At 41.0% G+C, this 17,555-nt stretch overlaps 1 protein-coding gene across 1 annotated transcript in view; it reads right to left on the bottom strand.

The window, feature by feature from the left end:
- Window positions 1-17,555, bottom strand: part of ARSB (arylsulfatase B) — a 190,579-nt gene that overhangs the window by 87,411 nt on the left and 85,613 nt on the right. The window contains exon 5 of the mRNA XM_081311289.1: window positions 5,395-5,638. Coding sequence (XP_081167415.1) covers window positions 5,395-5,638 — 244 coding nt within the window. The remainder of the gene's footprint in view (window positions 1-5,394; window positions 5,639-17,555) is intronic.

Here is a 17,555-nt window from a genome sequence, read left to right as displayed (position 1 = left end):
ATCATCTATTAATTCCACCCAGTATATTGAAGCAATTGATACGCTCCTGTTGCAACACTGTCACTCACCCCAGGGCTGCTAATAATTCTCCTAACAGTTCAGTGTTTTGCAGCAAGTCTAAGAGGATGGGGTAACTATGCAACCCATGGAACCTCTGATACTCTCAGCAGAGCCCACTCTGTTTTTTCATCCATTACTGGCATTCCTATTTTCTGAGCCCGTTTTGAAATTTCCAAAAAATACCATCATCTTTAAAATGGTATTTCCATTTCTGGAAAAACTTTCAGTCCTCTGGGCACAGATCAAGTGTCTCTGACATTTGGCTGTCCATTTGTTTTGGCTGCTTTGGAAAAGAAGCTCCAGACATCAATGTGACTGGTCGATTCCTATTATCGCAGTCCCAGTGCAAAATGTGCTGCCCCACATACTGCAAGAAGGCTTGCCTAAGGCTTGAGAAGCAGCAACTTCAGGACCAGCAGCTGAATCATTTTTTTCAGGAACTTTAATCGAGTTATGAAAGCAGAATAAGAACAGACCTTCACTTATTAAATTTGCTGAGTTTCCACAGAACAAGTCTTGATAAGCTTGATTGATCTTCGAGCAGAAATTTCTCGAATCTGTTTAATAGTAAAGAAAAGCCCTCTCTCTCATGGTTTAGCAAAATTGAGCAATACACTTGGTCATATCTTTGGGTGACAGCCCTGCAGTCAACATTTTGGATGCTGTTGAAGAGCCCAGAGCTCCTGCTCCCTAAGAGATTGCTCACCAGAACATTCTAAAAGTACAGAAAGACATTTTACAATATGGAGTTAAAGGTCATCAGACATTTGGCCAATTTCTCTGCAGGCAGCAACCAACATGGACCAAACTCTTAAAGGTTACTTATGATCAAGATAATTTGAAAATTGAAATGTTGGATTTATAATCCAAAATTTGGCAAGATGAACAAACATCAATGATGTGGACTTTGCCAAAGATAATAACCTCAGTAAGTTGGAGACAAAGGAAATTATTCAAAATGAATTCAACTGTTTCTCTACAGAGTTCACCTGTGGCAAAATATGCTACACAGCTTTGGTTCAGCGTGCTATTGGATACTTTCATAAGCCAGGGTTTACAAAACTTTTGCCACCAAAACAAAACAAAAATAAAAAATGATTAGATGTCAAGCTTGCTGCAAATGTTGCCATGTCAGAAGCAAAGTTTTCTTCTACTTCTTCATCAAACCTCAATGTCCTTCAAATTAATAGTTGGTGATACCCTCAGTTGAAGTTCAAGTTTGGCTGTGCTTAAACATTTTTGATTTATTTCCTTTTAATAATGAAGTGGTTATTAATTTTGTATTAAATGAGCAAGAGAGACATAGGTTTATAAAGAATTTTTTAATATTCTTCTAAGTATAACCACATAGAAAAGGATGTGTAATTTATTTCAAATATCATAAAATATGTTCTATCTAAATTTCTGTGCCTTTTTAAGTGCTTTTTGTCTATAAATTCATAGCTTTCATCAGTTTCAAAGAATTCCACCATCTAAAAAAAAAATCCTGAAAAAAAAAACAGTCTTCTGCTTTTGATATTGACCTCTGGTAACATACGTATCATCTCACAACAATCCAAGATTGTATGGAAGGAAATCAAACCACAACACTTAGAAGAAAATAAAGATAAATATTTAACACATTTCAAGCTGAGAAAAGACTTTCTGAACAACAACAAAAATGAGAGAAAACTGATTTCACTGACAAACCTAGACATCCCTGTCAAACAAAAAACAACAGCAAATTAGGAAAAAATATTTGTACAACATACAATAGTTAAACAACTTTAAAGAGCAAGAAAACATAGACTCTTCACTAAATAAAGGTAAAAAGATATAAAGGAAATACTTTCAAAAACGAAAATACAAATGGAATAAAAATTCTTAAAAATAATCTCTTTAATAATAAAAATTTCAAGTTAAAGAGGACCATTTGGTCTATAATATATTTTTTCAAAGCTACATAAGGAAAAGCTATGAAGGAGATGAGCACTTTGGTATATCATGGAATAAAAGACACTGGTATGTTCTTTTTGGAAAACAATTTTGTAATGTGTATCAAATGTTTATAAGATGGTCACTATCTTTAGTTCAATAGTTAATTTCAAATTATTTATGTATAAGGGAAAAATTAAAAATATAAGTAGAGATTTTATGTAAAAATAGTTTATTTCATTTCATTTTTTTAAATCTGAACAAGTCAAAGTCAAGAAAATGGTTAAACATATTGAGGCACATCTATATATTGAATAAGCAAGTCATTAAAATGGTGTTTGTAATGAGTTTCAGTGTTTATGATGATCAAAAACTGGTAATCTATTAAAAAGAAGTAGTAAAAAAAGTGGTGATGTACATCTGTAATCTCAGTGACTTGGGAGGCTGAGACAGGAGGATAACAAGTTTGAGGTCAGCCTTAACAACTTAGCAAGACTATGTCTCAAAATAAAATATTATTTTAAAGAGCAGGGGATGTAGCTCAGTGGTAGAGCACTTGCCTAGCATGTACAAAGACCTGGTCCATTCCCTTGTACTGCTAAAAAAAAAAAAAAAAAAAAAAAAAAAAAAAAAAAAAAAAAAAAAGAAAGAAAAAGAAAAAGAAAAAAAAAGAAAGAAAGAAAAAAAAGAAAAAGAAAAAAATGCTGAAAAGAAAATGTTTAAAGTAATATGATAAAAATGTTTAAGTGTTTACAGTGTCAGTGTTTCAGGTGAATTTGGGTGATTAATTTTATTTTCTCTAGTACGTAAATTAGCTACAATTAGTATATATTACTGTCACTTGATTAAATTTAAACATTTGAAGTTTAGCTTATGGACAGAGGCAGAAATATTTTAAAGAAAAACATTATATGATGTAAATGAGCAAATATGAGTACAAAGCTTCAAAATAATTAATGAGAGAAAGGACTTTATTTTATTTTATTTTTTCTCCAATTTAGCTATTCAGTGGCACTAACTTTTCTGTGACTTGGACGTTGTTGAGTGTTCTTTAGGTGTCAAATCATAAATTAGTCATTGTCTCCAAACTGAAAAATCAACTTTTCAGACAAGAAAATGAGGAAATGATGTGAGACTGGTGAGTTTTTCCTCCTGGAAACTAGCATGACTTATAAAAAGAACTAAAATAATACAGTATAGTTGATCCTGGAATACCATGGGCTTGAATGGCACAGGTTATCTTACATGTGGATCTTTCTTTCTTTTTGGTGGGGTGGATTTGTGACAATTTGAAAAAACTTGCAGGCAAATTGAATAGCCTAGAAATATTGAAAAACTTTAAAAAGTGATTTGCCAGGAATGAACAAAACATACATATATAATAGCCTATTTTATCATTTACTATCCTAAAATATATACAAATCCACAATAAAAGTTAAAATTTATCAAAGTGTATGCACAGTAAAGCAGACCATCTATGATGCTGTGTGTCATAAAGAGGGATGTGAACAAATGTAAAGATACAAGATAAAGTTACAACTGCAAAAAATTAACTGTTGTACCTCCTGTACTACTGTAATAATTCTGTAGCTACCTCCTGTTGCAACTGTGGTGAGCTCAGGTGTTTAAAGTATCCATTTAAAACCCTAATCATCCCCGCATGAGCAGCTTCTCTCTGTAATAAATTGCTTATTGCAATAAAAAGTGCTCTCCTGCGATTCCTGGCGTATTTTTCAACATATGATACATATAACATACAAAATATATATTAATCAACTGTTACCAACAACAGGTTATTAGTAGATAAGTTATTGGGAAATCTACAGTTATCCATGGAGTTGCACAGGTAGCCAAGGTAGAGAAGGGACCCCAAAGCCCTCAGCACCCCCAAAGCCATTGCCACTGGTCTAGTTACCACCCCAGTGGAGCAGCAGCTGTGCAGCAATCCTGTTACCTCACAGCAACCATGAGCACAAGACGGGGACTGAGAAACTGCCCACCACCCCCATCTTCAGCACTGCAGACACCAAGCCTGGCATCAGTGACAGCACAGCAGGGACAGGTGGCCTGGGTGGTCTTACATGGGCGGCACCTACTGATGGGGACAAGAAGGTCCTAGCACAAAAGTCTGGGTCAAATGGCTCAATGTAAGAAACACATATTATTTCATCAACAGGAATGACATCAGGAAAGATGTATTTGCATGCCAGCCTGCCATAACGAACCATCCCAGGAAGCACCTGAGCGGTGTAGGAGACGGAGAGAGGGAACTGGATGTTGTGGGAGGAAAGGGCACAGAGGCAGCAGATGTTGCAGGCCTGGTGGAGTTCCAGTTCAAGGTAGGAAATGAGCAGCAGACTGTAACCATTACAGGTGCCATCCAAGTCTATAGGGTCCTCACACAATCAGCAACAGAATTACCAGAAAGGTGAGTGAGGGAAAGAATGAGGGATTGCAGGGTGTCCCCGAAGGCCATGACCAACAACAGCCAGCCCTGCAGAGGGTAAAGATTCTAAGAGCAGAGATTCTAAGAGTGACCACACAAGATGCCAGCCTTCCAGCACAGGGAGAAGAGATGAGGGTGCTGACAACCAGGGTGCAGGAGAACAAGGTGGACCAGTGAGACAGAATATTATGGGGGTTACTGACCATGATCCACAGGGGCTCCCCAAAGATAGCCTAGAGAGGGTAGCAATGAAGAGGATAAGGGAAATCAAGGGGATGTGACCTAGGGTCAGCAGCCCTCTCAACATGTGTACCACTGCAACTTCAGTTAGTGACACAGATGCCCAGGAAACCCTAAACCCCAGGATGGCCAACAGACAAAATCAGCCAGTCGCCAGCTGAGAAGTCCTATCCTCCCCAGGCTGAGCAAAGGTGTGTTGGGTAAATTTAGGTTTACCATCTATCCCATCATCCAGTCATCCATCAAGAGAAATGAATACGAAATCCCAGCAATAAAAACTGATCAGGGCTAACGACCTAAAGGCTTGCTTTTTGCCTGATGACCAGATATCTACAACTATCTGCATTATCTGTGCAGCATGGGGTTTTAACACTTTTTTCTAAATAGATCTTCTTTTTTTGGTCCTGAGACCAAAAACACATTTTTTTTAAAGTCCTTTTCCTACCAACAAATCTTTAAAGGATTTAAAATTGTTTCATATCTGGTCAAGTTGAGATTTTTTTTAAAAGAACTTCATTTTAAATTTGTAATAAACATTTACAACTTGATTTTTAAAGGTTTAACAAAGTGAAAGTACCTGTTATTAAAGATTTTTTTTGTGTTTTTTTTTTTTTTTTTTTGGTAGTGCTAGGGATTGAACCCAGAGTCTTGCACATGCTAGCCAAGTACTCTACTACTCAGCTACATCCCTAGCCCTAACATCCTGGGAAGAAAAAGACAGGGCAGGCAAGTACCTGATGGTTTTCCACACGTCGAAGCCGTCCAGAGGCTTCGTGCCATTGGTGTGTCCTCCAGCCAGATTAACGAGGGTGGGCAGCCAGTCGGAGATGTGAATGAGCTCCCGGTTCTTCACGCCCTTCTGTTTCAGCAAGGGACTAGCCACAAAGCTCACCCCTCGAATTCCTCCTTCCCATAGGCTCCATTTTCTTCCTCGAAGGGGCCAGTTATTGCCCCCTGCCAAGGTCTGCCCTCCATTGTCTGAAAAATAATTAGGTCTTAGCATGAGGATGTGAAAGTTATCAGAATGAACAAGCTTGTGACAAGCCCTAACAAACAAAAATTACAATAAACAAAACTGAGGTTAAAAGGAGGGGAACCTCATCCAGATATTCCTGATGACAAGAACTATCACAAAAGACATTGCCAGAACCACAACCTTGCACAAAGGCCACCCATGTTTTTGCAAACACCTGCAAGAACGTCTGTCCAACAACTGTGGGAACAACCTCGGACCGGTGTCACTCTTGCTACTGATTCCTGCAGCCAAGGATTGTTGTTTGAAAATCACTTATGTAATCCTCAGTTTTCATTTAAAAATGTCCCTTTGCCTCAACCTCTTTGAATATTCTCATAGTTTACTCTGACACGTATATTCCCATGGTGAGCGCCTCTACTCCCAAATGAACTCATGATCTTTGGAGAATCTCTATTGGTTATTTAGGTGGAAGAAGACAATGTTAATTCTCAAATACATTCAAGAACAGAAAGCTTCTGTGTACACTCTTATTAAATGGTACTTGAAGAATAAAAATAAGAACTGCTCCTTTCCTTCCTCTACTAACTCCCTTTCTCCCACCCAACACTGCCCTCCATTACGCAGACATAACCACGGTCCAGCATGGCACATGTCCTTCACGTATAGTATAGGGCCCCAGAAAAACAACGCAGTCCCCTGATTGTGTGACACAGGCATCTATCCCAGGCAAAAACTATCAGCTAAGTCAAGTGCACGTGTGTGACTTTGTATAGCCCAGGAGAATGAGTCCAGGTGAGCCTCAGCTCACATAAAGGAAAACTGGGGGAGTGTCACTTAGTGACTTAAAGCTCCTGAGAATGGGGACAACAGACCTTTCAATATTCTTCTTGGAAAAAGTTATGAACATTTACACTGGTGACTGAATTAACATTCCACTCGCTCCCTGCCGATCTGAACTCTTTCTTAAGTGTGAAAGCTAAAGATTTCTCCATTGATTTATAAATATCTCTGTAAATAAAGTAGTCAGGGGGAAAAACAATTTTGAGAATATTTCCTCCCTGCTTGATAAGATGTCAAGACAAAGCCTCATGGACAGCAAAGCCAGGGAAGAGGGAGAAGGTTTCTCTTCCAAGACAACAGAGGGGATGGGGACACTGGTAAGGATTGGGTGAAAGTTACAAGAGTGACGAAAGATAGGTCTCTTACTAGCCAGGTGAGGGTTTGGAGTTAGACATAAGTTAGAACTGTAGAAAATAAAAGTGATATTTCCTGTAGACTGAGTTTGTAGACTCATATTAGCTTCAAAAGTATCCATACACTTAGGTGACTTTAGAGATACATTTGAAATTACACTTATTTGCACACAAGTTGTTCTTAGGGAAACAAATAAACAAAAACGCTGTTGTCCAGATGAGCCACATGAGGGCAGTGTGACAAACGTCCTCTATGGAAATTAGGTAGTAGTCTTCCCTTATCTTTGGTGGATATATTCCAAGACTCCCAATAGGTGCCTGAAACTCGGAGAGTGCCAAACTCTATATGTACTGTTCTTTCTAAATATAAATGTCTATGACAAAGTTTAATTTATAAATTAGGCACAGTAAGACATTAGTGGTAACTATAATATAGGCTGATTATAACGATACATTGTAATAAAATCTATGTAAATCTAGACACAGTAGCATGTGTCTTTAATACCCACTACTCAGGAGGCTGGGGCAAGAGGATTGCTTGAACCCAGGAGTTTGAGGCCAGCCTGGGCAGCATAGCGTGACCCCACAAAAACAAAACAAAACAAAACCCACAAAGCTATGTCAATGTGGTCTTTTTCAAAACCTTACTGTACTATGTCAGGTGCAGTGGCGCCTGCCTATATAATTCAAAGGACTCCCAAGGCTGAGGCAGGAGGATGGCAAGTTCAAGGATAGCCTCAGCAACTTAGCAAGACCCTCAACACTTGGAGAGACTCTGTTTCAAAATTTAAAAAGCAAAAATTATCTGGGATGTAACTCAAGGGAAAAGTGGTCCTGGGTTCAATTATCAGTAATCCCCGCCCCCCAAAAAAATCTTACTGCACTATATGTTGGACAAAGGGATGATTCATGTCCTGGGCAGGACTGAGCAGGATGGCATCATACTATGCAGAACAGTGTGCAATTTAAAACATTAATTGTTTTTTTCTGGAAATTTCCATTCAATTATTTTAGGCCATGTTGATGGCAGGTAACTGAAATTGTAGAAGTGAAATTGTGGCTATGTAGGGACTACTAGATATAGCACAGGTGTGTACCTGGGAGGAAAGAGGTGAACATTCTTAAGCTCCATCTCTGTACCAGGTTAACACCTGGCTTTCACATTATCTCATAGAGCCTGGGGTGGGACAGACATGGAACTGAAACATGATGCCAGACACTTATTAACTGTGTGGCCAGGGCAATATGCTATCTCAGTTTCCTCATCTTAAATATGGAGATAATAATTCCTATTTCATGTATTATGGTAAGAATAAAATAACACCAGTTATGATAATTTTGGACAGGGCCGTGACATAACCTAAGTGTTCAATAAATAAATGGTAACAACTGTTGTCATTCTTAACATTTACGACAACTCAAGTAGATATAATAATCCAGTACTAGTAATTATAATAATCTTGTCTTATAATCATTTTCTTGCTTTAAAAAACAAATCAGGTTTTAAAAGGACAAACAGCTAGTAAGTGAAAAAGCTAGGATTCCAACCAGGCCTGTGTGACAGTCAGGCCTCTGCCCCTGCAGTGCCAAGTGCTAATGTCCCCAGTTCAGGGACATATGAAGGCCTCATGAGCCCTCTGGTCCCTGTGAAAGACACAGGGCTGGCCAGCCACAGCAGAGTGCACTCTTCCTACAAGACAGCAGAAGGAGAGAGAGCTCTTCTAGGGTTCCACTAATTCCCTTTGGTGCTAGTGGGGAAGAAAATCAAGACTCTACTGCTAAGGGGGCTTGGGATGGAGCCCCTACCTCTCAGGAGTGGAGAGGGGCCTTGAGCTAGATTAGATGAGGGATGGTAACGCTTCTTCAACTGTGGGTAAGTGACAATCAATCTCATCTTTGCTATCCCAGACCTACAACCCTTTCTTCAAGTCTCTCTGCATCTGTTCTTTATCAGCCACCCAAGTGAGTTTATGAAATACACATTCCATTTCACATTCAATATCCAACAGAGTATCAGGCACCCACAACCAACGTGCCAAAACTTAAAAATGGAACCCTTCGTGCAATGCATACATGCACTGGAAGAAATGCTTACACTCTTACCCCTATTGTCAGGATTGCTATCAACCATACTGGCTCGATGCCTCAGGAGATGCCTGTTGTCTCTGTTTAGATAATGTGTCTTTCGTTCCACATATTTGGTGCTCAATAAAAAATACTGGATAATGATGGTGATGGAAATAAGAGCGGAGATGATGGGGATAAGAGTGGCTCTGGAATGTGAGTCTAGGAGCAAACCCCTCAGTTATGACTCAGAAAGGAAAATTATCTGGGCTGTAAAGAGAATTTGGCCACTGCTGCTACTGTAGGAGCTGGAAGACATTTCCATGTGTCACAAGGAAAGGGCGCTGATGCAGTCGGTGGACTGTTTTTGCAATTAATTCACAGCAATGTTTTTGCCATTAGCAATAATAACTGATTCTATCATCAGTTATCGGCGTGGCTTCCTCAATCTTTTTTTTTTTTTTTTAAGAACCCTCCGGAGAGAAAGCACTGTCAACTGACACCCCTGCAATTTCTCCTGACTCTCCCCTCACAGAGCCAACTGCAGATGTGACTGCAGGAAAAGGGCAATTCAGCCCCCACTGGTGGCACTTGGCTGGCCCTTGCCACTTACCAATAAAGAAGCAGAGTATACCATGTTAGTCTCTAGTCAGTTAAATGCATGAAAACAGGGTGCAGTCCATCAGTTCTAGTACAGTCTCCTGGGTATTTCAAAGAGTTCAACATAAAACTCAGCAAGAACAAAATACGCTCAGGGGCTTGGGTTGTGGCTCAGTGAGAGAGTGCTTACTGATCCTTGGCACCACATAAAAATAAATAAAATAAAGGTATTGTGTCCATCTACATCTAAAATTTTTTTTAAAAGAATAAAATAAGGAAGTTGGCTGCAAATAGAGTACCCGAGTACCGCGCCACTGCGTGGGTGAATAACGAGTTAGAACGACAAAAAACTATCTTGTTAGGAACTTACAGCAAAATGGGGGTGCACCGAAACCTAGAGGAAGGATTTCCAGCACCGAGGTCCAGTAATTGAGTCTCATACACGAGCCAACTGTGCGACCAGAGATCCGGGCTGACTGATCCGTGCGGCCCGCCCCGCAGCTACAGACGGCGGGGAGCCACAGAGAAGCAACCAGCAAGCAGGGAGATTGCTGCAGATTCTGTGGAATCCTGCCGCCTGAGCACTCATGGAGCCCCGGGCTGAGTTCGGGATTTCAGACGGGGAAGGAAGCGGGACAGTTCTATCCCCCACAACGGAAACTCCACCAAGGAAACCAGCGGCCACCATCTTGGAGAGCTGAAGTAACCACCGCCACTCTCCGACAGATTGCAACGATAAAACAGGTGCCTGTTACTCAGCTCATCTCCCATACAGTGGGGAATTTGCATAAAATCTCTCCTAGGCTCTCCGGGGGAGGGATTATCAGAGCAAGCCTGCATAAAGACTCGGGGAAAACTACAGACACCCGACATTTAACTCCCCCTGCCATCAGCGGGGAAAACGAAACCTGTATTGCCAGTGCAGGGGGAGGGGCAAGCAGAAAAAATCAAAACAATAGAGTGCCAGGGGGGTTCTCAATAGCCACCCTCCACACCCAACAAACGGCAGGCCCAGAGTGCAGTTTGAACTGCCGAGAGGCATCACTCAGGGGAAATCTGGTCTAGCAGGAGAAACCAGGACTAGCAGGAGAAACCAGGGGACTAGAGGCCAGGCCCGCGCGGCTGGGCGGCTAGAGTCCGTCCCCTGCCGGCGACCGACCTCGAGACTGGGCAGCTAGAGATTGCCCGCCCACCAGCGACAGCCAGCCCATTGCCCCTGCGACTGAGCAGCTGGAAACCGCACGCCCGCCAGCGACCAATTGCCCGCCGGCCGCCTGTGTGACTGGACAGCTGGGGACCGCCCGCCTGCCTGTCACAGCCGGCCCATTGCCCCGGTGACTGGGCGGCTAGAGATCACCCGCCCGCCAGCAACAGCCAGCACGCTGCCCGTGTGACTAGGCGGCTGAAGACCACACGCCCACCAGCGACCGATCATCCGCCAGCTGCCTGCGCGATTGGGCAGCTGGAGACCGCCTGCCAGCCAGCGACCAATTGCCCGCTGGCTGCCCGCTCGACTGGGAGGCTGGAGTCCACCCGGCTGCCGGCGTCCGGGAGCTGAAACCAACTAGAGACAGTCCAGTCCCACCCCTCCATTTGGACACCCCAGTAAGGAGCCTGGGGCCCTCCATAGCAGAGAGGTGACATCACTGGAGCTCGGCCGTCGGAATTCCTTCCCAGAGGAATCCACTTTAGCAAGCATAGACTACCAACACAAAGGAGAGACAACAGAGATATAAAAATCCAAAACAAATTTATAGAAGAGAGCAGAAACACAGCAATCAAATAGAGCTGGAAAGTAGCGTGAACATCATGAAAAAACAAGGGAAAAAAGGAGTACAAACAATGCAGGACAACTTAAATCTACAGGAGGACCTAGAAGCATCAGAAACAGGGATAGGGAAAGAACTCAAGGCATACCTAACACAGATGGAAAGGAATATTAGAGAAGACATGAGACAGCATTCCAAGCAATAAAAGTATATTTTGAAAATGAATTAAACAAACAATTCAAATGGCAAAGAATGAGCTTTACCAGGAGATAGAGATCTTAAAAAAAATCAAACAGTAATCCTAGAAATGGAGGAAACTATAAACCAAATTAAAAACTCAAATGAGAATATTACAAATAGACTAGATCAAGTAGAAGTCAGAACATCAGATAATGAAGACAAAGTTTATCAAGTTGAAAAGAATATAGTCAACACAGAAAAGATGCTTAAATCCCACGAGCAATCTGTTCAAGAGATATGGGATGTCATAAAAAAACCAAATTTGAGAGTCATTGGGATAGAAGAAGGCATAGAGATTCAAACCAAAGGAATGGACAACCTATTAAATGAAATAATTCTAGAAAAATTCCCATAGATGAAAGATGGAATGGATTGCCAAATCCTGGAAGCCTACAGGACCCCAAACATTCAAAACCATAATAGACCAACTCCAAGATATATAATTATGAAGATAGCCAACATACAGAACAAGGAGAGAATATTAAAAGCTACAAGAGAAAAAACAGCATGGTACTGGTACCAAAACAGGCAGGTGGACCAATGGTACAGAATAGAAGACACAGAGACTAATCCACAAAGTTACAACTATCTTATATTTGATAAAGGGGCTAAAAGCATGCAATGGAGGAAGGATAGCATCTTCAACAAATGGTGCTGGGAAAATTGGAAATCCATATGCAAAAAAATGAAACTGAATCCCTTTCTCTCACCATGCACAAAAATTAACTCAAAATGGATCAGGGAGCTAGATATCAAATCAGAGACACTGCGTCTGATAGAAGAAAAAGTTGGCTACGATCTACATATTGTGGGGTTGGGCTCCAAATTCCTTAATAGGACACCCATAGCCCATGAGTTAACAATAAGAATAAATAAATGGGACTTACTTAAACTAAAAAGTTTTTTCTCAGCAAGAGAAACAATAATAGAGGTAAATAGAGAGCCTACATCCTGGGAACAAATTTTTACTCCTCACACTTCAGATAGAGCCCTAATATCCAGAATATACAAAGAACTCAAAAAATTAAACAATAAGATAACAAACAACCCAATCAACAAATGGGCCAAGGACCTGAACAGACACTTCACAGAGGAGGACATACAATCAATCAACAAGTACATGAAAAAATGCTCACCATCGCTAGCAGTCAGAGAAATGCAAATCAAAACCACCCTAAGATACCATCTTACTCCAGTAAGATTGGCAGCCATTATGAAGTCAAACAACAATAAGTGTTGGCGAGGATGCGGGGAAAAGGATACACTTGTACACTGCTGGTGGGACTGCAAAATGGTGAGGCCAATTTGGAAAGCAGTGTGGAGATACCTGGGAAAGCTGGGAATGGATCCACCATTTGACCCAGCTATTGCCCTCCTCAGACTATTCCCTGAGGATCTTAAAAAAGCATACTATAGGGATACTGCCACATCAATGATCATAGCGGCACAATTCACAATAGCTAGACTGTGGAACCAACCTAGATGCCCTTCAATAGATGAATGGATAAAAAAAAAATGTGGCATCTATACACAATGGAGTACTACGCAGCAATAAAAAATGACAAAATCATAGAATTTGCAGGGAAATGGATGGCATTAGAGCAAATTATGCTAAGCGAAGCTAGCCAATCCTTAAAAAACAAATCCCAAATGTCTTCTTTATATCAAAGAAGAGAGCAACTAAGAACAGAACAGGGAGGAAGAGCATGAGGAAAAGATTAACATTAAACAAAGACGAGTGGGGGGAGAGAAACGGAGAGAGAAGGGAAAGCATATGGAAATGGTAGGAGACCCTCAATGTTACACAAAATTACATAGAAGAGGATGTGAGGGGAAAGGGGGGGGAATAAGGGAGAGAACTGAACAACAGCAGATGAGGTAGAGAGGGATGATGGGAGGGGAGGGAAGGGAGGATAGTAGGGGATAGGAAAGGTAGCAGAATACAACAGTCACTAATATGCCATTATGTAAAAATGTGAGTGTGTAACCGATGTGATTCTGCAATTTGTATTTGGGGTAAAAATGGGAGTTCATAACCCATTTGAGTCAAATGTATAAAAGATGATATGTCATGAGCTTTGTAATGTTTTGAACAACCAATAAAAAATATATAAAAAAAGAATAAAATAAGGTCATATAAAACATGGTAGGAGGGATTTTTCTAGATTGTTGCTCACTTAAGTCTGACATCAACTAAAATAAAATAAACTAATAATGGGACTACCACCATTTCAAACATGTTTCTTTTGCCTCTCCCTCCTAATTTTCTATTTGGCCAGAGTTAATTTTTTTTTTTTTTTTGTTAAGAACTCATTTTCAAGACAAAGTTTTGTTTTATTTCCTGAATGATTTATGAAAAAGCTTTCAAATCAAATTAAGATGACTCCCGCTAGCAAAAGAAGCTATGGAACTATTCCCCACCAACCCCCGCCCCCAGAAAGTTTTCTCAGAACATTTTGGCAGAGGGAAAACCTAATTATAAAACCTTTGCTGTCTAGAAAAGAAATGTCAAAATAAAATAAATGTTGTCATATGCAGATTGTAAATCTCACTTTATTATTCATTATTGAACAAAAATAACTGTCAAAAAGTCATGGAAAAACATTGGTTAGCCAAAGATCTGAGCAAAAACATCAAGCATATGACAGTGAAGCCATAATCTGTATCCAGCTGATAAAAATTAAGATGAAACCATGACAACAACATTAATTCTTAGTATACTCCCCAAATAACTTAATGCTGGGCTTGGTTGTGGAAGGCCTCCCTGAACTATCAGCATGTGCCTCTGCCTCTTTGCCCCAAGGATGTTTCAGCCTGGGCTTCCCCAAGACCTCCATCTCACTCTGAATCTGGGATCATGGAAGGAAAGGTAAGGAAGGCTCCAAAAGCCTCCCACCAGGCCTGGCTTTCTTTCTGCCCAGGGACTGTGCAAGTGGGACAAGGATGAGCAGGCAACAGCATTTTCAAAAAAGAGAAGTCGGGGCTGAGGTTGTGGCTCAGCGGTAGAGTGCTCGCCTAGCACATTGGAGGACTTGGGTCCCATCCTCAGCACCACATAAAAATAAATAAAATAAAGGTATTGTGTCCAACTGCAAATAAAAAAATAAATATTAAAAAAGACATCTCTTTGCCCCCAAATATCATCTGCCTGGTTGAAAAAAATCTGGCTGATTTTTTTCAAATTATTTTTTTAGTTACTAAAATGCAAACTGGAGAACTACTATATGTCTTAGCAATTATCTAAGGAAACTAGGTAAATTCTCTCCTGTTAAAAGACTTCAGAGAAAATATCTATCTACCCAAATAGTCATCTTCCAACCCAATTTTCTTCTCAAATCTTCTTTCCTTCTTACTCTGCATTCTATCACCTCTGACTGAAATGAATGTACAATGCATTCAATTCCGCCAAGTCTAACTTTAAAATGGGTTTCCAATCCATCCCCCCTTCTCCAGCCCCACTATCTTGGGTTAGACTTCCCCCCTCCACCCGGGCTTCTGGGGTGATATGCAAGTTACAGTGCTTCAAGTTGCCACCAGAGATGTCTTTGTAAATCTATAAACCAACCAGGCCACATTCACGTTTAAAGACCTGACTTATTTCCAATCAGGAAAAAGTTCAAACTTTAGCCAACACAATCTGTCACATCTGGTCCCAACCTACTTTCTGGGCATCAATGCCTGCCTCTGGCCATGAAGCATGCCATATGTTTCAGTCACGTAGGACTAACTCTCCTGTATTAGAATACATCATTTCCTTTCCTGCTGCTTATCCTTTGTACACATTGGCTCCCTTGCCTAAAAATGCCCTTCCCCTTCTTTCCTGCCTGACTTAAATTTTAAGCCACTGCTTAAAAGTCACATCTTTCGTGACTATTGCTTGTTCCCCCACAGTCTTTCTCTCTCCTCTGTACTACTGGGCACGCTATCTACATCATCTCTACTGCACTTATCTCTGTACATTGCTAATCAGTTGTTTGTGGCTTTGTCTTCCCCATAATTCTGCTCTTCAAGGGGTAAGAATAATGTCTCACTGTTTGTATTCCCAAGACCTAGCACAGGGCCTGCCAAAGAGACCAAATAAATAAATGGAGAACTGGCCACACACCAAATACAGAGATTGAAGGTACTAAAAATTAACTTGGTTAGGACACAGGGTTTGTCCCCTGAGTCTTTGTCCAGCAAACTCCATGACACTGATTTTATTTATTTATTTATTTTTCATGACCTTGACTTTTAGGAGGTTGCTCTACCTACAGATACTGCTTCATCTATAGGATACTGGCAAAGGGTGGGGGGTTCTGGGAACCCAGTGAGGATTTAAGCAAATATCAGATCCACAAATACCTGAACAAACAGTCCAATCTGTCACCTGGTCAGTAAGCACTGGGCCTGGCCTGGAAGAGAACTCGCTCACCACTCTAACGTATCTGTCATGAATTCCACAGGTGTCAGGACTACTCTAGCTCTAGGGAAATAGCGGCTTAGAGATAGACAAGGTCTTCTTTCTCAGGGGTGAGTGAGAAAAAGGGATAAGATCTTTCCATTCCTGGCAGGTAGTCGCTCAGCTGGTCAAAGGAGCCGACACCAGAATGATGGATGAGGCAGAGGCAGCCAAGTGACCACCAGGCACAGGGAGCAGGAGGCTCAAGGACCTCATTCAGTTACATGGTAGACAGTGCTCTGAGTCAAGGCCTCTTCTTAGTTAAAACTAATTAACTGCATTCTTAAGAACACCTTGTTGCTAGAAGGTAAGGAAAACTTGAATGATGACCAGATATAAACAAAAAAACAAAAAAGTATCTGGTTGTTTCATGACTGTTATTGAGATAGGAATTTGGGAATACTGAGAAATACCGAGTCTCAGAACAAACATGCCCATGCATTGTTGCAATGCAGGAAATGCCCATGAACTCAAGAATGCAAAACAAGCAACTCATTAACATCCTGCCCTCCCAACCCTACCATACTTGTGCCCAAGTCCTTGTTGAACAAAGTAGCATATACCAGTCTGGTGTAAATCTGTGTAACCCCACCCTGATTCCGCCTCTAGTTCAGCCCTAACTACTGTTCCTCTATAAATATTAGATCCCAGATCAAGGTGTTACTTTTCACTCTCTAGACAGCCCCAGTCTTTTTTACCCTTCAAGTGCATCATCCATGCCTTCCTAAATAAATCTCTGTGCCTCAAGACCGATGCATGCCAGGATTCTTTTATATCACATAGGTCAAGAACCCTGCCATCCTGAGTTGAGGTCCCTTCTCTGGAGGTGCATGAAACCCTCTTCCCAGTATTCAAGTGATAGAAGACAAGTGCTGTGAGCTGGGGCAAGTTACACAGTCTCTGAGCCCAAGCTTCTTCATTTGAACAATGAAAATAATAATATCCACCTTAGATATAGTACTTGACACACAAGTAAATATCAGCTACTTTTACTGATGATAGTCACCAGCAACAGAAAACTGCAGAGCAGAACAGGCTCCTATCTGGATATTCATCAAATAGATTCTAGACTTGGGTATTATGGCCACACTCCCACACACTGCTTAGAGTCTCTCCTAGGTTACATGCTCCACTCTATGAGCAATTTCTTGAGGGTCATAAAAACACAATAATGAATTCCATTATCACTGGGGGAGACTCATGATGACTCTTTTCTGTTTTCACAAGTTTCAATAAGGCACACCAGTTACCAAAGAAAGAGATTCAGTAATGATAGCCTGGGATTCAAATTAAGCATCAGAAACTGAATATTTGTTCAGATGTTCATCTGAATATCTGTAGGGGGTTCAAATGGTTTGCAGCATTCAAGGCAAACAAGTGCTATGACCCTCAACTCCCAGTCAGACACTATCAGACTTTTCATCTTGATGAACAGCACTAGCAAGGGGGAGGACTCCTGCTGAGCCAGCCAGCGGGAGGAGGTTTGGGTGGGGTTGATTTGGCAGGGAGACACCAAGTAACTGATATAGCCACCAAAAGAGCTGAAGATAAAGGAAGATGGATGCAGGGAAAGGCCAAACAGCCATGATGGGGATTACAAAGAAAGAGATTA

This window comes from Spermophilus citellus (genome assembly GCF_964194105.1).
Source record: "Spermophilus citellus genome assembly, chromosome: 1".
Classification (NCBI taxonomy): Eukaryota; Metazoa; Chordata; class Mammalia; order Rodentia; family Sciuridae; genus Spermophilus; species Spermophilus citellus.
Note: the sequence above shows the minus strand (reverse complement) of the source record. Positions and strands in the feature narration are given on the sequence as shown.